General features: G+C 44.7%; 1 protein-coding gene across 1 annotated transcript in view; it reads left to right on the top strand.

The window, feature by feature from the left end:
• TDP1 (tyrosyl-DNA phosphodiesterase 1) overlaps positions 1–21685 on the top strand; it is a 787135-nt gene that overhangs the window by 195513 nt on the left and 569937 nt on the right. Inside the window, exon 7 of the mRNA XM_069208192.1 lies at positions 2825–2917. Coding sequence (XP_069064293.1) covers positions 2825–2917 — 93 coding nt within the window. The remainder of the gene's footprint in view (positions 1–2824; positions 2918–21685) is intronic.

The raw sequence follows: 21685 nt of genomic DNA, 5'->3' as shown, positions 1-21685 counted from the left end.
GATCTATTTACTGCACGCACAGTGGGGGGGAGTGTTCTACATCTTTTTTGTGTGCCTTGTGAAACGTGCCTGCGATTTAGCCATCTAGATATCACTTTATTCACCTCATGCCCTTTTGGGGCGCTAATTGGACGTGTTATGAAAGTGCCTGTGAACCGAAATACAGCAGCTAGAGAGCATTCGTCCTCTGCATGCCCATCGGGGGGGGGGGGGGGGGGGGGGGGGGGGGGTTAACTTCCTTTCAATGAGGTTTGTGCCTGTGACCTTCAGTGCCACATTCCTTACAGCACTTTATTCATTTTATTTGGGGGGGGGGGGGGGAGGGGGAGTTTAAGGTCTTATTATTGAGGCTCATGAACCATGCCTGTGATCTGAAAAGTATCAGTCACGTCAGCACTTTATACACTCTATGTACTTTTAGGGGTCTGAGCATCCCTCCAGTGAGGCCTGGGCCTGGATATGCTGTCTTTGTTGGCCTGAGACCCACCGTATCTCCAAAAACGCCTGTTTAATTGAATTGAGATCTGATTTATATTTAAAAGGTAAGAGTGGCATGGAAATTAGTAATTTGAAACGCCACTCTGATGGACAGTACTGTAATCGTTCTACACCTTTGGGGGCCCACCTGCTGTTTTATCGAGTCGTATGTCCGGATACGTATGTTTTGATACTCATGTTTTAATAGGTATGTTTAAAGATGTATGTTTTTATCGGATCATGATTAGCTATTATTCCTAGACATTTGTACAATATGTACACAGAGAATCCCAAGGTAGTGGTCGAATGTTTTATCACGTCTGTCACTGTTAGCCCTTTCATGTACTTAAGGGACATATAACTAGTTTTCTTGCTTTTCTGTTTTTCCTTTGATAAACAGGTCTGAAAACCTCACTTAGTTACTTTCTAATGTGTTTACTATGTGGATCGAGAGAAGTTTGTAATGGTTTTTATTAATCATAAAAACTAAGAATTGATCTGACTAACAACACCATCTAGTGAGTTTGGTAATGAAAGGCTTCAAAGCCAACATGAACGTTGCCATCGAGTGTAAACATTACCAGAACACTAATGCCCTGATTACGAGTGTGCTAGAGGGGTAGATGCTTTTCACCTCACCAGATAAAACTCAACTCCACGGGGTTCGGAAAACAGATGTGTCCTCAGGGTCTGGAAAACTCCAGCCTCATACCTGGGGACACAGATCGCATTATAGAAACCAGGAGCAGTAACTTCCAACTTTTATGAGTTTTCGGGGAATAACATTTGGATTTTGGCGCTTAATGCCCCGAAATCAGCAAGTCCCCATGAATACCGAACTTTCTTGCCATGTAGCACTCCAGCAGATTTAACCTGCCGAAAGTTAATGAAGGGAGCAGGCTTTATTTCGCCCAATAATTGCCAGTGCCGAAAACGCTGCACAATTCAGAATTCTGACATCTGCTGAAATAGGAGTTTGAAAAACCTGCCTTAGGCATAGAATTGTGCTGATCATGGGTGTCAAGAACTAAAGGTGGTGTTTGGGAAATGCTCACTGCTTGTGAGTGGAACCAGACACAGATGTGTGCTTTATCCCCACAGGGAATTCCAATGTGAACTCTTAACGCCTGCCTCACTTGCCATATGTGTTGTGGCCTCAACTGAGAGAGGAAGAACTGAGAGGATCTTGCGGGCCCACGTGAAATCAGGTTTCAAATATACTCGTTTTTACAGTGGGTGGAAATGTGCTGTGGCACTTTGACAAGCCAGTCCAGGCTGTCTCATGGGTCTGGAGCAGGGATCCAAGAGCAAGAGCACATCCGAGAGTAATTTGTACTTAATTAGTGCCATATCTGCAGCCAATTGATGGCGTTTCAATCTGCTGATATTGAGGCCTCCTTTCACTTCATGAGAACAGAAGTTGACTTTGAGAGAACCACGACCACCAACTAGGTGAAGCAACCTCTAATGAATATTAAGGTGCTCACTCTGTATCCTTGGTTTGCTTGTAAAGCCTGTGATCAACAAAATAGATTTTAGTGCATTGCTTTTGGGTTTGCACTCAAACGGCCTTGGTTGGGTATTTGCGGTGTACTTTATTAGAACAAAGGAACATGGCCCTATAATTCCCTTGGCGTTCGGATTTCTAGAAACTTCTAGACCAAAGGAAGACAGAGGCCCGCCCCATTCGTGTCTATGACACTGTACTGTTTTTGTGATGGTACTGTGGAGAGAATAGAGGAAAGGGTCTCATTACACATCACTACTCTTAGTGCGTTGAGTATGCTCCGAACAAGTTCTCCAGGACCCTTGCAAATTGATTGTGCTCCCTCACTCTTGATTTAGCAAGCAGTGACACATTGCCAGAAATATCCCAAATCGGCCTAAGGCATAAGGAAGTAATAATACTGTATTATACATGTAGTACAAGCATGCCTGCTCATTTCCTTGTGGAATATGATTAGCTTTGTTTCATTGGAACTTTCAGGTGGGGTTTATTGTCCTGTTTGAGCACCTCGGGGATCCTTCCAGTGGTGTCTTGTACAAGAGCCTAGAAGCTGAATGCAGTGACAGTTAAAATTGTTATTATCACTTCTCTTCTCTTTACGGTCTGTCGAATTCCTCCCTGTCACAGAATTCTTAAATAAAGGAGCCCCCCAGGACATGATAAACCACATGTTTTAATCACACCAACATGCCATCATGTAGCTGTATAGACTAAGTTATAACGGATGGGGTATCCCTGTGCTTTCTGTTTTTTTCTAAGGTCTCGTAGGCGGAAGGCTGTTATAAGCATAATGAAGCAGCAGTGGAATTTCCTAGAATCTTTCTTTCTTTCTTTTCCTAGGAAAATGATGTTCCTGCTCTATAAAGAAGGCCTGAGGGTGGTGATCCACACGAGCAACCTTATTCAGGATGATTGGCATCAGAAGACCCAGGGGTATGTATGTAGTCAGCGTGGGCGGGTTGCCTTTGTCTCAAAATACCAATAGAAAATAACCTTTCTTGTGAGTAACCTTTACAGTACAAGACCTTGCTGATCACATTTCCCTATAAAAATGATGCTGTCTCCTACAGCAGCCCCTCCCTCCTATCACCATGCAGGGTGGTGGAGTGAATCCCCACCTCTTCATAACATGAAATGTCTTCGCAAAGAACACTTGTTCATAGACTCTTTCAAACGCACTTAAGTCAACCGTGGACTTATTTTTGTATGTTATGTGATGTATTTTTACAGTGTGCTGCATGTCGCTGATATACCTTCAAGGTGTTGGAATTGGATGGCATAATAAGGATGTATATGAAGTAGAATGGGCCTGGGAACAGGCAGCAAGACGTTACAGTAGGGGATGATAAAGAAAACAGAGATGAAAGCATTTGTTTCCAGATTTGCTGAAACAGGACATGGCCTGAAAGTTAGTGAACAGCATCTTAAATATTAACCATTTGCATAATTGGCGTTCAGATTAAAGGGCAAAAGGCTGGGATACTGAGCTCACAATTTCTCAGAACTGATCACATTGTTTTCCAGTCCAATAAGATCAAAGTAACGGTTGTGTGGGACCTGGAACTTAGATTGCATGATAAAAGGTGTATTAAGCCAAGGTGCCAAGGCACAGGGTATTTTTAATTTGAGATGACCAATATCCATTATTGGAATATCACAATAAATTGTGGGAAGTTGTAGTGACCATGTTTTCAGTAGTCCTTGCCTCGTTTTCATCACTTGCAAATCAAATATGAGTTCACATGTCTTTGTAAGATCCTCTACGGAAGTGTGTGTGTGTCAAACAAAAAACGAGGAAGATGATTATAGGAGGATTCTGATGAATGAGAGCAAATAAGTTTAAAAAAAAAAACCCCTCTAAGGGCTTAAATAGATCTTCAAATCTTTAAGACAACACAAAGTCAGTTGTATGGGAAATTCAAATTATTTACTTATTTTTTCTGGGGCGGTAACAGAATAGATCCATTTGGTCAAGATCCGATTTTTGTGGAGACTTAGTGGTTGACAGGGGAAGATGCTTTATATTGAAATGAATGATTATGTTAATGAGCAGTTGGTGTTCGGAAAGTTGAGCGATCTTCCTCAGGATTATGTTCTGCATGACTCTGTTTCCATAGGTAGGGTACTCTGACCTCTTCATCCACGACAAATACAGGTATCATTACTCATGATAAAAGTTGCTCCATGGGTTTTTGACATAGGCATTTGACCAAGATTGATCACGAGATATTGCCTTTTCCAGTATAATCCCCTAGCAAAACCATTTGTTTAACATTTTCTCTAGATACATCAGAAAGTCTTCGGTAAATTTGAAAAAGGAGCAGTATATAGTAATATCTCGTATATAAAAGAATAACAACACTTTATTAAATGCCATACTCAGTCACTGACACAAGTTGACTCAAACCTGGTTTCCTTCTTGTTTAAGCAAATCATGTAAGTGCTTTGCAGCATTTTTAGCATTTTAATAGTTTCTTTTGTGAAATATGCAGTAAGCATGTTATCTAATTATATGGCTATTAAAATGTGTTTCAGATTATCTACATTGTTAATTTGCACCCTTAAATTCCTAGACATCATGAGGACTGGTAACAAGATACCGGAAAACGTATCTTTCCACTCTGTACAAACGCCAACAAGCTTTCTGTTCCTAGATACTAAGAACCTGACCTCGTCTTGCTTCTCAAATGTACTCCTCTATTGGGGTGATTTAGGAAGGCTTTCAGACCCCAGTATTTTTGCTATTCTATATTGCATCTGTTGCCTCTCCGCTGGAACTAACTAAGGTTTGATGTGTTTGAACTGTCTGAATCTCTTTATATTTTTACCCACTAAATATCGTCTTATGTTGCCTAGGTTTCTGGAGTGTCGCCACAGCTCAAGCAGAAGAATTGCATGTCAGGGAATTGGGTAGAGGAGGACGAAGAACAAGTCCTTGGTGACTCCACAATCGGGAATGAAAAATAAGCTGTTGTTGAACTGGGTTTGAGGTTTTGCATCTTGAGAGAAATCTATGGGATTTGTTCTTGGTATTTAGCCAGGCAAAGAGTGTGACATCAATTATGTCTTCAAGTTGCTGAAGCACAGCCAGTTATATGAACATTTTGGAACAATGATCAGGTAGCCAAATAGAAACCCCACACCCCTACTTAAAAAGAACAGTTGCATGGGATTGCATTCAATTAAAAAAAAATTAAAAATTAGTATCGTCTGAGCTGCTAAAGTCTGAAACCACCTCTTCTCTTTGACATACTGATTTCAAGTCATCTATGAGAATTGTTTCATAGAATTCATGTATTTCATCATTTTTAGACCTGTCAGCGTTAGGGTGGTCTTTCCCCAAACTTCTTTACTTTCCTCCATTTTTGCTGATCTCGTTTTTGTCGGCCTAGGTACATTGTGCACTTTACCACTGCCAACCACAGCTAAAGTGTACGTGCTCTGTTCTTTAAACATGGTGAAACTAGCTTACATCCAATTGCCACATTTCATTTACTTATATGTCCCTAGTAAATTGTTACATGTACCCAGGGCCGGTAAATTGAATGCTACTAGAGGGCCTGCAGCACTCAGTGCTTAAGTAGCCTTTAAACATGTCTCGGATCTGCCATTGCAGCACTTTTATACTGCAATTTCGTCTTGGCAAAACAAGCTTTTTGCCAGGCCTGCACCTTCCTTTTTAATACATACAAGTCATCCCTAGAATAGGCTCTTAGTAACCTCTAGGGCAAGATGCAGTGTACCTAAAAAGTTGGACATGCACTTTTAACTTTTACATGTTCTGGAAGTGAAAAGCTCTTAAATAATTTTCACTACTGCAAGGCCTGCTTCTTCCTCAAGATAACATTGGGTTTTACATATTACATGTAATAAGTGATAACTTTTAATTGGAAACAGATAGGAGTATCAAGTTTGGTATCTAAGGAATTGTAACTTAAAACCCTCTTGAATGGTAAAGTCAGACTCCAAGGGCTAGTTAACTGGCCTCCTGATCAGATCTTCAGAAACGTTTCCAACCACCTTGAACCCAGCACTTGGACTCTGTATTCTGTGAGTGCTACCCTCCTAATTGGTGCCCCTTCAGTCCCGGACCCTTGGAAGTGGGCCTGAAGATGCTCTACCCACCCAATGTGGTCCTGTGAGCAGTAATTATGTAGTGCAATGCATCTCCTTGCAGCTCCGCTGCTGAACCTCAGTTGCACAATGCATCCCTGACACAGGACCTTGCATCACAGTCTGCAAGCTCCTCTGAACTACGGCTGTACAACGGATCCTTGACTCAGGCCATTTGCATTGCTTGCCTGTCATCAGTGGCATCCTCGAAGGCGCAGGACTCCACATTGCAGCCGTAGAGCTCCTTAGAACTTCGGCTGCACAACATATCCTTGATGAGTGTTCCAGCAACGTTCTGCAACCAGGATTTAAGATACTCTGTTCACAGGGCCTAACTTGGTCCCTATATCTGACCTGCATTCCATCATGGCTTGCCTTAACTTGTGTCTTTGTCCTGGTCCAGCAAGACCAGGTAACCACAGTTGGCGCTTTGTGCTTTTAGGCATTAATTTCACTTAAAACTTTAAAACTGTATTTCTCCGGTTCTACTGATTAGCTCTCTGCTATGTTGGTTTTAAATAATTTATTACATTTGGCTCTATTTTTCGAAATTGTTGTGATGTTGTGTTTTCACTTTATTACTGTTTGAAGTGTTGCATAAATACTTTACACATTGCCTCTAAGTTAAGTCTAACTGCTTTGCGTCCAGCTACCAGAGGGTTAAACACTGGCTGATTTGGGATTTGCTTGCGCTTCACCCTGCCAGAGATTGTGGTTTCTGGTTGAGTAGGGTTTTCACCCTCACCAACCAGTAGCCCAATTTCCGACAATCATTAAACATTATCTTGTGGATAGTTCATGCAACTGACCATCAACAATTGGTACGTTACATTTCGTAGGACATAAATCTTCACGGGGCCAAAGTGAGGAGTGTAGCCTTAATAGTGGCACGTTGGATATTACCTTTTTTCTTAAGAAGATCATTGCCTGGACTACTAATTTTAAAAAACTGGCACTCGGAAGTATAGTGTGGGTGGGAATGTTCAATAGTCAGCCAACAATGAGACTTGCCAAACATGGGTTCCAGTGCCTGTTGCTTGTCTACGATTCTCCCAACTGCAACTTTTCATTGCTGAAAACTAACTTTATAAGTGTTGCACTGCTGTATTACGCTCATATGGGTAGTCAGCCTTATAATCAGTCATTATCACATGACACATGGCATATTCAGGGCTGCGGTAGGGCAACTATATCAACATAATGGCAGACATTCCCATTGGGTAGTCACGTTTTCAGGGGTGATTCCACAAAGCCTGGAAAATTAATGGGAAAGTTCCTGATGTGTCCATTAAGTTGATAGTTGTATTAAAATGAATGTGTGGCTGTCTGAACATTTCTGGTAAAGGACAGAAAGCAAAGATTTTGCTCCATCTGGAATCCAGTCAGAGAAATTAGAAAGTAAACCCAATATTGAAAAACACTGTACGTTAGTGCAACTAACTGTGTTAATCAACTCCATATTTGTTATTGGGTGTTCAAGCTAATCAACATTTGTAAAGACCATTAGTGTCTTGAAATCCCTCTTAATGGCTCCTAAATATAACGTGGAAACATGAGACCTGCTGCCTGTTAACGTCCCCCTGAATTTTTTTTTGTCTAAGTCAGAGAGATCACATAATGACACAGCTCATGTTTGCTTGAGCTCACCTCCCTTGTATCAGATTAATAATTTACGACCTGTGGTAGAGTTTGGGGGTAAAGGAGAATCGTGGACTTTGAAGAAGTGCTAAATCCAGAGGAATTCCACCTGTGACTTTGTCTCGACCACTGGGCTGCTGTCACCATTGGATTCTTCTCTGTATCGAGTACTTTTTCCACAAATGAGTCTCTCGTGCCACCACAAAACTCTAATTTGGACTCATAGTCTTCGAAGACTTTCTGCTCCCGGACCATAGGCATGGCGTTAGTAGATGAAAGTGTGTAGCCTACAGCGACTCAACAACTTGAAAAAACATTTCTATGACAATCTTGCAAAGTGTACTCTGACCACTTGCATTGTTCTAATGACTACTCAAGTGTGGGGCTTAATTTGACAACCTACCCCTATGTTCCACACATGCCCAGATGCTTTACAAAACGTTATAGCCACGTTTTCCTCTGGTTTATACATCTCAACAGTTCTCATGTGACCCTTCTGCCTGGGCATCCTTCCTTGACACGCTCCAATTGTTCTGGCTTGACAATGCCCACCGCCAATTCCTGGACACCCCTTTCGCAACTGAAGATGTCACACAGGTTATTCAAAGCTACCCGGGGACAAGGCACCCAGATTGGATGGACTGACTGTGGCTTCCTACAAAAAAAATGCTTCATTCCAGTGCTTAATTTGTAAATAAAAATGTGCTGGTGCCCAAAGCCCTCCTCTTCACGTGGCTGCTGCAATTAAATGTGCGAACACAGAATACTGAGGCGGCGTAATCCTGAAACCATCTCGGGCCTCTTCAATACATATAAGCCACTCCCTGCCCCTTCAGCTCACTCTTGCAGCTTTCTACTTTCTCCCTTTGTGACGCTTTTTCGTTTTTCCCTTCCTTCATCTTTCCCTTGTGTGTCTTTTGCTCGCAGCAAATGCTGGAGGCAGAAGAATAAGCCCCGGTCCTCAAAAATAAGTGCCGGTGCTCAGCACCGGAAACAACAAGCACAAATTAAGCACTGCTTCACTCCTTGCCTCCCATTTCCTGGCAATGTATGTGGAGTTGCTGCTTTGTGGAGTACTGCCACCATCGCTCAGCAAGACTTTAATTGTCATCATACTGAAACCTTATAACCCCTGCACCGCTGTGACTCCTTTAGGACATTAACCATAATAAAAAGGCTTGCAAAACTGATTGCTTCCTGTCTTCTTCTGCTACCAGACATTGTTTGCCCGGACCAGTCAGGCTTTGTTTCCAGCAGTTCGGCAGCAGACAAACTCTGCAACTTCATTCGCTCTCATTCATACAGTCAACTCTGAACTCAGCATGGTGGCAGTCCAGCTTCATGCCAGTAAGGCATTTGATTCCCTACAATGGGCATATCTTTTCTACCTCCTGTCTCGCATCAGTATCTGTGGTCGTTTCCTGCACTTTATCAAGCTACTCTACTCTGTCCACAGCCCGTTTGTGCTTTAACAGGGCAATCACTCTGCCATTCTCTGTTTCCGGGGCCACCGAACAGGGCTGCCCACCGTCCCCCTTTTCATTTGTTATTGCAATGGAGCCTCTTGCTGCCAGATTGCAACAACACCACTCCCAGTGGGGACTGGCCTTCACCCCCAGATGAATTCTGGTATCCATGTATGCAAACATAGAACCCCCCACATCAATCTCGCTCCACTCATCAGGGGAATTATACGCTTTGGTCGACAGACAGGGATGACTTTTAATTGGTCTAAATCCATCATCTTCCTCCTCAACATCGAAACGCCACCTGCTGTCTGGCAATACCCTTCACCATGGGCATAGCGCCTGTCATTTACCTGGGTATTTGTCTAAGCAGAGATCTTAATGTACTGTGGAGGGCCAGTCATGGTACAGTCATGATGTGGCACAAAAAGCACCTGCCTGAATGATGGAGGCTGCCGCTGTCCTTTTCGGGGAGGGTTGACATTGCTCTGGGTGTTGACTCCAAGCCCCAAAATCCTTTGTGCCATGAGGTGCCAGTGGCTGCCCCGAGGGGGAGGAGGTGGAGGTATATACCTCTGCAGCGCTACAAAGCGCAATTATTACTTCTGTTGAGCAGGTCGCTCTTAGAGGGGACTGCAAACACTAGCATCCTTTGCGCTAAGAGGCGCTAGCTACTGACACCAGGTAGAGATGCAGATCAGTACCCCTGCAGCACTATAAAGCGCATTCACTACTCCTGATGCGCGAGATGCACAGGGGTGAAGCCCAGGCCAAGTGTGGGCCCGTCCTGTGCCCATAAGCGCCAGTAAGAGGCAGGACATGGCCCACTGTCTTTAATATGCTATTCACCTCTGGACCAAGGACTAGCCCTTTATCCAATTTAAGGTAGTTAACTGCCTTTTTTCAACCTCTATAACTTATTATCTTCTTGTGATCATCATTGCTTTTGTGTCCACTGACCATAGGCAGGCTTGCTGACTACACCTTCCTGCTAGCTTTCACTGGCTTAATAACTCTAAAATGAAGAAGCCCATGTGCTGGAATCCAATAAAAACTCATCTAATTTAAAAAAATTCAGAAAAATGCAGGTGCCTATTGCACTTTGGAAGACCTAGACCTCCTCATTGAAGAAGTTGAATCCATCATAAAAAACAAAGAGATGATTCCAGTTGGCAAGGCTGGCCACAAGGCAGTGCACAATATATTTAGATGAAAAAAGGTGTGGAAAAGTGGCAATAATTATAGTGGGGAAGGAACTTCTGATACTCCTCCCGAGCTTAAAGCTCCTGTTTAAACTGGGGAATCTGTTGGACCATCTTTGACTGTGAAAGTACAGCTCTCCCCCAAAATAACTGTTCTCCAAATAATTCCTGTTATAACATGTTTGTACCATAGAATGTACCCAGCCCCTTCCCCCAGCTAATCCCAGCGGATGTTGAGCAGGCTACCACTCAGATTACCACCAAAGCCACTAACACCAGCGCTTTAACTCCCACAGAGGGTAATGCAGAGGGTGGTGGGTTAGGCACTTTGCGTTGCGATCTGGATGAATTGAAAGCTTTAGTTGGGAAACTTATTGTATAAATCGTGCTTGTGAAATTTGAGCTTAATGTAAACTCCAGTTTTAGCTGTGGGGCGGGAAATGCCTTAACTGGGAATCCTAGCCTAATTGCTGACCACCCTGATTTAGGCAAGTCTTTGATGGCTTCTGCTTTTATATTGCAGCACATACTGGGCCCTTTACTCCCACTCTGACCAGTCTAGTTCCTGCACCTACAACTAGGGCAAACCTGGGGCAGTTGTCATCTTGGAGGGCTTCACATGAACCATTACCATGGTAACATCAATCCCGATACCAGCAGCAGTAGGTTTCCAATGTGGCCAACAAAGGTGAGGCACCCTGTTAGATGACCAAATGGCCAGCATTCAGCCTCGGGAGGATTGGTCCAACATAATAAGTCGTTTAAACCATACTTGATAACCTCTGAAGGTTTATCCTCCCTCATAGAGCTGTCTAGTGGAACTAGTAAGGTAGTCTATTTGAACCAGTCCCAAAACGTGTCCCTAGTGCACATTAAGATGCAGAATCTGTAGGAGACTGTCTCTGTATATAGTGTGTAAAAATGAGGAACACGGTGCAGAGAGTCTGGGCAACCACACATTGGTTTACAGAGGTAAAAACTAGACAACCTAATACTCTAATTTTTGTGGTAGCTTGGGCAAGCAGTCTTGGAGAAGTGCTAAGCATTTGTTGTACTCAGTATCAATAAATGAGGACACACACTCAAAAGAATAACTTAAGACCAATTTACAAAACAACTTCAAATTTTTGTAAAAGATCATCAAAATCAGGTAAGTACTTTTTAAGTTATGATTTTTCTAAGTGTAGCAAAAATAGTCTTTTGTGCATGATTACGCACCACAGGAATCAAAGGAAGAACATTTTTAAAATGCATATAAAATCAGGTAATGTGTTTACCAGTGTCTCCTTCTGTTTTTAGGTCGAGGTCATCAAGGAGTCCTTTGGGCCAGGTGGGGCGTTTCCCGGTTCAGGCAGGAGTAGCTGCTGAAGTTCTTGGAACTGGTGCAGGACAGGCGAGGGGGACCATTTGGAAAAGCACTGCACAGGCAGACTTCAAGGTGAGCCCGGTGGGTCCCCTTGGAGTGTAGAGGTCCCCAGGGGTGGAGGATCCTTATAGCACTGCTGGTTCTCTGGTGCAGGGGCCAGGGAGGCCAGGTGCAGAGAGATAGGTCAGCCAAGAGATGTGGGCAAAGGTGCCCTTGAAATCAGGAGATAGGTCACTTTGAGGGAGGACTGCAGGTCAGCAGGGCCACTCTGGGTGGTGGTTCTCACATGTCCTGGAGTCCCTCAACTAGGGCTTGCTTCTGGTCCTTGGAGGGTCCGTAGTGGACCTTTCTTCTGGGTGTCTGATGTTGGGGGTCCAGTACCACTGGCTGTTGCATGGTTGAGCCACTAGAGGTCGCAGTGCCACCAAACTCTGCACACTTGCAAGGTTTCTCCTCCAGGTCTGTCGGGTCAAATTTGGTCCAGCTGTATGTCTGGTTCCTTGGTCAACGGCTGGTCAGTAAACTGCACGTCACTGGTATCCGCTTCTTGGTTGCAGAGAGTGATGCCTTCAATCTGGAGGGAGGCCGTTGGCGATTTTGTAGAAGGTTGGAGGTCCTCTGGGGTTTTGTAGAGTCCGTCCAATGTCCAGTCAACCCATCAGTGGCGATGGCCGAGTCCTGGGGGCAGCAGGCAAGGTTTGACAATGCTTTCTTTGTGCAGCTGGACTCCTGTTCTTGAGCCTTGGGTCTTCTTTTCTGCTGGCCTACTTGTGTCCGGGGAATCTGATCTGCCGGTCTAGGGGTGCTCAATAAATACTGCATTTAGTGGGCACTTAGGGGGGTTCCTACTATTGGTCAATGGGCCATCTACCCTAAGGTGGCTACACCCACTATGTGACCACTTCCTGTGGGCAGAGGCCACTTCCCTATCCCTTATTGGCTATTTTCCTGCCATTCAAGATGGAGGAAAATGAAATGGAGGGATCACCTTGCATGCAACACCTTAGGAGTGGTGCAGTCAGGGGGTGGCCACTTCTCCTGTCCTTTGTGCATTTCCCGCCATTGCTCCTGCCAAAAGTGGGAGTGTGCAACAGGGGTGGGCATCTGCTGCCAGCAGCAGCACGGCTGGGGGTCGAGTTTCAAGGGCGGCAAGCCCTTTGAAGCTCACCAGCAGGGCTGTGCACATTCCAGGGGGAGGAGGTGTAACACCTCTGCGCAGGAAGGGCTTTGTTTTCTGGGCCCAGAGAGCAAAGGCTCTCACCCCAGGTTTCCAGAATCTTGTCTGGTGGTGGCAGGCTGGTTTTGACCAGCCAGCAACTATGCCAGGGTTAGTTAGCTTTTTCAGGGGTAACCTCTTAGGTGGCCCCAGTGTACATTTTGCAATAAATCCAATACTGGTACCAATTTTGATTTTTGTTGTTCCGAGTTGTTTGATACCAAACAGCCCAGGGTTCAGAGTGGCCGTCATGTAGCTGCGAAACTCGTACTGACCAGTGACTAGCACATGCTTTTAAAATGGCTGATCTGTACTCTTACTATGTCCCCGGTATGGCAAGGACACAGTAGGGGTATATTCCTCATGCATCTATAGTGCACCTTGCTGTAGGGCTGAAAGGCCTGCCAGAGGGATGACTTACCTATATTGCATACAATGTGTAGGAGACAGGTCACACAGGCTATGTGCCATGTCAGTTTTGCATTTTAGCATTGAACCAGGACACTCAGCCTGCAATGGCAATGCTTGGTGCACCTAGATGCATGGTCCATGAGGGTGGCCCAATCTTTGCCTAGCCTTAGTACCCCATGCCCTGGGTACCCAAGTCCGATTTACTAGGGAATTATAGTGACAGCTAAAGGTGTTGCCAATTATGCCAATGCATCACAACAGTTTTGGGAAACAGATCTGGCTCGGAGAACCTAGTAGGCAGGGGCCCTGGGCACTAATAACTTTGAAATCACATCAAATACCAGGAAAAATGTGGGGGGCTAACCATGTCATAAGAGGCACTTTCTTCCATAATCTCTAGTCCATAAGGTCATACCCTGGGTTCGAACTAGTAATACAATTCTACATTGTAAATAGAAAGTGGAGTGTCCTGGGCTCCACTAAGTTTGATTATATATGTGTGATGTTGAAGGACAAGGCTTTGGTAGATGGGCTCATTAGTTTGGAGTTGTGCACTGGTCTCACAGTTGAGCCTCTTCCAACTGCCATTAGACTGAGGTTATATTCTCCAGCTGGCCCCAAAGTATCCAACCACCCTGGGTCCCATTGTAACCCCCAAGTACTCCAACAGTTGTTTGTGAGGTGGGGCAAGTACCAACATAATTGACTGACTGAGTGACGTATGTGGCAGTTCAACAGCGCAGGCCCTCAGGTAACATGATGAAGCGTTGCCCTTGTGGTAGAACTGGGGCTGGGGGGTATGCCTTCTGAGTGTTCTAGGGGGGGATTGCAGGGGTAACCTGTTTTACTAAGTGCAGAACCAGGTGTAATTGATGGTGTTGGTTTTCAGGTAACCCGATCAAGCATTGTCCACACGCTGGCACTGGGGGTGTGGGTATCAGCCTCTGAGCTTCTCAGTGGGACTGAAGAGGTGAACCGAGTAGGTCACACCCAGGGGAAGTGTATGACAAACAATGCATGAAATCAAGTTTGTAGAAACCCCAAAAACTATTTTACTGTGGTTTCATGGAACCTGGCCTGCATAGATTCTAAATTTTGTGCTGCTGATTGGAACACATCCATAGGGGAAGTCAGTGTATGTGCATTTCAAGAAACCTGGGCTGTGAAAAAAGTGTACCTTAACAGCTTTGCTTCCCACAATGTGAAGGCTATATCATCCTGGAAATCTGGTCGTGCCTCTGAGCGGGTTTCTGGTTTTGGTTAAGAACACTGCCCGTGTGGATTCCCATGATCTAATGGGGGTTTGCCTTAAGTTTTACTCAAGGTTGAATGTGGTAATTTTTTATTGACCATACAAGATCAGCGCTTGCGAATGTGGATTCTCCAATTTTAGAGGTCTCGTAGAAACCCACAAGAAGTATGCCAAAATCATTCCCACTGCGGATTTCAATGTCACCTTCGAGCCCTCAGCTTGCATTTATTTCTTGGCTGAGCTGAAGGATGAACAGTGGAACACAGCAATTCTAATAAGTAAACCACTAAGCTATATTCCCAATACTGCACTTCAGCTAGCTTCAGTTGTAATGGGGAGGGGCCTAAGAGCCTGTAATGGACGTACACGCTCTAATCCTGAGATGGCACCCTGCTTTCAAATGGGGCGCATAGGGGTAACATTAATTATGTCCTGGTGGATTTAAACCTTTGACCGCTTCTTGAGGATATGAAAATTGACAATCGTACTGATAGTGACCATAATTCCATAATAATTTCTTTTAAAAGGGATGTTTTAGCTCTCGGTCACTGTGTTATGCTAAGGTGCCTCTTTCCCTGTTAGCTAACAAGTACAGACGGATTAATATGGCCCCAAGTCTTGTCCAATCCAAACTTACTGTCTGATATTTATTACTGGTTTGCTGAATATTCAGCCTATTTTGTTGGGTGCCCTGAAGATGAAATCCCAATTAGGGAGATTCATGCCAAGTTGTTTTCTAAACTACAGGAGCTCTCTAAAAAAGTTAAGCATAGGCTCCTTTGTGTCAAGCTGAAACCAATGTTGGACCTCGAATGCATGCAGTCCAATAAAGCACTAAAGCAGGCTGTTCAGTCACACTCATACCTCGAATTTTCAAAGGCTAGAAGCCAATATAAACTGACAGTTGAGAAGATGAGGAGAGCCTGGGAAAGATAAATATTGGCAAGATTTATTTTTTCGTGCAGGGACCAGTAGTAATTCTGGCATATACTGTCCCATGGAAGTCTCGAATGGATTAACACACTCTCACCATAGTCAGCCAGACAAATGGGTTTCACATTTTACATCTTTGTACCCAAAGGTTGGTACTGCTAACTTGCCCTCAGGCTTATGTCCCAGGGGTATTACAACCACTGTTGTTTTTAATAAAGCTGCAAGCCGTTCTGTAACATTTGGTTTATCTAATACTATAGGGGCCATTGACTGCCTTAAGCCGGAAGAGGCACCAAGTTCTGATAACCCAGAGGATCTATTTAAATTATGGGCCTATAGTCTGCTCTAGTTATGTCAACCTCTTATCCAATGGCATTGCAGCTGGCAGCAAGATACTGGGTGCCGGTGGGCAGGGGGGGTTGGAAATGATTGCAACCTATAAGAAGGGTGCTGGTGGCGATCCCTCCATCTATCGCCCCATCAGCCTTATTAATAATTTGCAAAAGATATTTGACAGGCAGATTCTTGATAATCTGCTAGATTGGGTAAATGATAAATCATATATTTCCCCCCCTGCAAGCAGACTTTTGAGGAAAGATCAGCACTGTAACCAGGTATTTAGATTTACCAACCTGTATTGGAAATTTGTCTTGCTTAACAAGCAAAATCTTTACGTGACATTCGTAGATCTATATGTGGCATTGGATCTTGTCTTGTGGGACAAACTATGAAGTGTTCTTAGTGAAATGGGTGCCCATCCTGAGCTAGTCAATCTTATTGCGTGTCTACATGAAGATAATTACACACAAGTTTGCTGGAGCAACCAAGGCAAACTCATTGATTGCATCCCAAAAAAAAAACAAAGGCGTTTGTCAGGGTTGCATTTTAGCGCCCACCTTATTTTCTTTATTTGTTAATAATGTGGCTACTTACCTACTAAATTGCCTGAACAATTTTCCCATTTCAGATGGCTCAGAGGTCCCAATTTGACTTTTTACCTACGTTTATTCACTTATCTCCAAGACTCCAGAGGGTCTCCAAAATGTAATTGATTGATTTGTAAGCTTTGTGATCTGAGAGGGCTAGCGCTGAATGCTGCAGAAACTAACTGTTCAATGGCATCTGTCGCTGTAGATACACATGGTATGCATGAGCTCGCCATCTGGTGTTGGGTCGGAGTGTTACAAGTTGTTTTTCTTCGAAGAAGTGTTTTCGAGTCACGGGACCGAGTGACTCCTCCTTCTGTGCTCATTGCGCATGGTCGTCGACTCCATCTTCGATTGTTTTCTTTCCGCCATCGGGTTCGGACGTGTTCCTGTCGCTCCGGGTTTCGGAACGGAAAGATAGCTGAAAACGGAAGATTTTCGACGGTATCGTTGCGATCCGGTTCGAGATAGACACATACGACGACGCGTTGAACATCGAAGCGCTTCGGTGCCCTTCGGGGTAGATTTCGGCACCCCGTCGGGGCCTAGTCGGCCCGACCGCGTGGAGAACAACGCCGATGGAACGGACCCCGTTTCGATTCTGCCCCGAATGCCACAACAAATATCCTTATACGGACCTACACTCGGTCTGTAACCTGTGCCTGTCACCCGAGCACAGCGAAGAATCCTGTGAGGCCTGTCGGGCGTTCCGGTCCCGAAAGACTCTGCGCGACCGTCAAGCGAGGAGACTGCAGATGGCGTCCACGCCAAAGGAGCGTCGACAGTTCGAGACAGAAGAGGAACAGGAGGAATCCTTTTCCATCCAGGATTCAGACTCCGACGAGCTAGACTCTACAAAAACTGTGAGTAAGACGTCGAGATCAGAACTTAAAAAAGGAAAGAAGGCCCAGGGGACGCCACTGCCAACCGGCCATGGCTCCACCCAAATTCTCGGTGACCAACAATCGGCACCGAAAAAGGCCCATTCAGTGTCGAGATCGTCCGACTTCGGTCGAGACACCGGCACGCAGCCTCCTCGGGACCGAGAGAGTGCTAAACAGAAGCATCGACACCGAGAGTTCGGTGTCGACACGGATCGACGCCGAGACAGTGGCGCCGAAGACCATAGAGGCCAAGAATTTTCGGCACAGAAAAAGAGGAAGGTTACCTCGGAGCCGAAAAAACAATCAACAGGGTTTTCGGAGCCGAAAAAAGCGACATCAGACCCTGTTTCAGGCTCCTATACTGAAGAGCATTCTATGTCTTCACAAATGAAGAAACATAGATTTGAACAAGAACTGCAATCCACTGACGTGGATCACACGCAAAAGCGTATCTTTATTCAGCAGGGGACTGGGAAGATCAGTACCCTTCCACCTGTCAAACGAAAGAGAACGCTTCAGTTTACTCCTCAGCAACAAACAGCACAAAAGGTAACACCTCCTCCCTCGCCTCCACCTGTAACTCCGGCTTCGCCAACTTACACCCCGTCACATTCGCCAGCTCACACCGCCATGAGCCACGATGACCAAGATCAGGATGCGTGGGACTTGTACGACGCACCAGTGTCTGATAACAGCCCAGACACATACCCAACTAGGCCATCACCACCGGAAGACAGCACAGCCTACTGACAAGTGGTGGCTAGAGCAGCACTATTCCATAATGTGGAACTACACTCGGAACAAGTAGAGGATGATTTTTTATTTAACACCCTCTCTTCAACCCACAGCTCCTACCAAAGCCTGCCGATGCTCCCAGGCATGCTACGCCATGCAAAGGACATTTTCAAGGAGCCAGTTAAAAGTAGGGCAGTGACGCCTAGGGTGGACAAAAAGTATAAGGCGCCTCCTACGGACCCTGTATTCATCACCTCTCAGTTGCCACCAGATTCTGTGGTGGTAGGGGCTGCCAGAAAACGGGCAAATTCACACACTTCTGGGGATGCACCTCCCCCAGATAAAGAAAGCAGGAAGTTCGATGCAGCCGGGAAGAGTGTTGCTGTCCAAGCAGCAAACCAGTGGCGCATCGCAAATTCACAAGCGCTGCTAGCGCGATACGACAGAGCCCACTGGGATGAGATGCAGCATCTCATTGAACATCTCCCAAAAGATCTGCAAAAAAGAGCAAAACAGGTTGTTGAGGAGGGTCAAAACATTTCCAACAATCAAATACGCTCCTCCATGGATGCAGCAGACACGGCCGCAAGGACCATTAATACGTCGGTTACCATCCGTAGGCACGCATGGCTCAGAACGTCTGGATTCAAGCCAGAAATTCAGCAGGCAGTGCTTAACATGCCAGTAAACGAAAAACTTCTGTTCGGTCCGGAGGTCGACACAGCCATAGAAAAGCTCAAGAAGGACACTGACACTGCCAAGGCCATGGGCACACTCTACTCCCCGCAGAGCAGAGGATCTTATAACACCTTCCGCAAAACACCTTTTAGAGGAGGGTTTCGGGGTCAGGCCACACAAGCTAGCACCTCACAGTCCGCACCGCCCACCTACCAGGGACAGTACAGGGGAGGTTTTCGGGGCCAGTATAGAGGGGGGCAATTCCCTAGGAATAGAGGAAGATTTCAAAGCCCCAAAACCACTACCAACAAGCAGTGACTCACACATCACTCACCCCTCCCACACAACACCAGTGGGGGGGAGGATACGTCAATATTACGAAGCATGGGACAAAATAACTACAGACACATGGGTCCTAGCAATTATCCAACATGGTTATTGCATAGAATTCCTGCAATTCCCTCCAGACATACCACCAAAATCACAAAATTTATCAAAATACCATTCACAGCTTCTAGAGATAGAAGTTCAAGCACTACTGCAAAAAAATGCAATAGAATTAGTACCAAGCACACAAATAAACACAGGAGTTTATTCACTGTACTTCTTGATACCAAAAAAGGACGAAACACTGAGACCAATTCTAGACCTCAGAGTAGTAAACACATTCATCAAATCAGACCACTTTCACATGGTCACACTACAAGAAGTGTTACCATTGCTCAAAAAACACAACTACATGACAACCCTAGACCTCAAGGACGCATATTTCCATATACCAATACATCAATCACACAGGAAATATCTAAGGTTTGTTTTCAAAGGAATACATTACCAATTCAAAGTATTGCCTTTTGGTTTAACGACCGCTCCAAGAGTATTCACAAAATGCCTAGCAGTAGTCGCTGCACACATCAGAAGAGAGCAAATACATGTGTTCCCGTATCTAGACGACTGGCTAATCAAAACCAGTTCGCTCACACAATGCTCAAACCACACAAATCAAGTCATACAAACCCTCTACAAACTAGGGTTCACCGTCAACTTTGCAAAATCAAACATTCTGCCAAGCAAAGTACAGCAATATCTAGGAGCCATAATAGACACGACAAAAGGAGTAGCAACGCCAACTCCACAAAGGATCCACAATTTCAACAGAGTCATTCAACACATGTCTCCAAACCAAACAATACAAGCAAGAACAATACTACAGCTCCTAGGCATGATGTCCTCATGCATAGCCATTGTCCCAAACGCAAGACTGCACATGAGGCCCTTACAACAGTGCCTAGCCTCACTGGTCTCAAGCACAGGGTCACCTTCTAGATCTGGTGTTGCTAGACCGCCAAACTTACCTCTCGCTTCTATGGTGGAACAGTATAAATTTAAACATAGGGCGGCCTTTCCAAGACCCAGTGCCACAGTACGTAATAACAACAGATGCTTCCATGACAGGGTGGGGAGCACATCTCAATCAACACAACATAAGAGGACAATGGAACATACATCAAACAAAACTGCATATAAATCATCTAGAATTATTAGCAGTTTTTCAAGCACTAAAAGCTTTCCAACCAATCATAACCCACAAATACATCCTTGTCAAAACAGACAACATGACAACGATGTATTATCTAAACAAACAAGGAGGAACACATTCAACGCAGTTAAGCTTGTTAGCTCAAAAAATATGGAAGTGGGCAATCCACCATCAAATTGGTCTAATAGCACAGTTTATTCCGGGGATCCAGAATCAGCTGGCAGACAATCTCTCTCGAGATCACCAGCAAGTCCACGAATGGGAAATCCACCCACAGATTCTGAACACCTACTTCACACTCTGGGGAACACCACAAATAGACTTATTTGCAACAAAAGAGAACGCAAAATGCCAAAACTTCGCGTCCAGATACCCACACAAGCAATCCCAAGGCAATGCCCTATGGATGAACTGGTCAGGAATATTTGCTTACGCTTTTCCTCCTCTCCCTCTCCTTCCTTACCTAGTAAACAAATTGAGTCAAAACAAACTCAAACTCATTTTAATAGCACCAACTTGGGCAAGACAACCCTGGTACACAACACTGCTAGATCTGTCTGTAGTACCACACATCAAACTGCCCAACAAACCAGATCTGTTAACGCAACACAACCAACAGATCAGACACCCGGACCCAGCATCGCTGAATCTAGCAATCTGGCTCCTGAAATCCTAGAATTCGGACACTTACAACTTAGCCAAGAGTGTATGGAAGTCATAAAGCAGGCCAGAAGGCCATCCACTAGACACTGCTACGCAAGTAAGTGGAAAAGATTTGTTTGGTACTGCCATCATAATCAGATACAACCACTAGACGCAACTCCAAAACATATAGTAAATTACTTGCTCCATTTACAAAAAGCAAAGCTAGCCTTCTCTTCTATTAAAATACACCTTGCAGCAATATCTGCATACCTGCAAACTACCTATTCAACTTCCTTGTATAAAATACCAGTTATCAAAGCATTCATAGAAGGGCTTAAAAGAATTATACCACCAAGAACACCACCTGTTCCTTCATGGAACCTAAACGTGGTTCTAACAAGACTCATGGGCCCACCTTTCGAACCCATGCACTCTTGCGGAATACAATTCCTAACCTGGAAAGTTGCCTTTCTCATCGCCATTACATCTCTAAGAAGAGTAAGTGAAATTCAAGCGTTCACAACACAAGAGCCTTTTATACAAATACATAAAAATAAGGTCGTCCTACGACCTAATCCAACATTTTTACCAAAAGTTATTTCACCATTCCATCTAAATCAAACGGTAGAACTACCAGTTTTTTTCCCACAGCCAGATTCTGTGGCTGAAAGAGCACTACATACATTAGATGTCAAA

The sequence above is a fragment of the Pleurodeles waltl genome, chromosome 9 (assembly GCF_031143425.1).
Source record: "Pleurodeles waltl isolate 20211129_DDA chromosome 9, aPleWal1.hap1.20221129, whole genome shotgun sequence".
In the NCBI taxonomy this organism is placed as follows: Eukaryota; Metazoa; Chordata; class Amphibia; order Caudata; family Salamandridae; genus Pleurodeles; species Pleurodeles waltl.
Note: the sequence above shows the minus strand (reverse complement) of the source record. Positions and strands in the feature narration are given on the sequence as shown.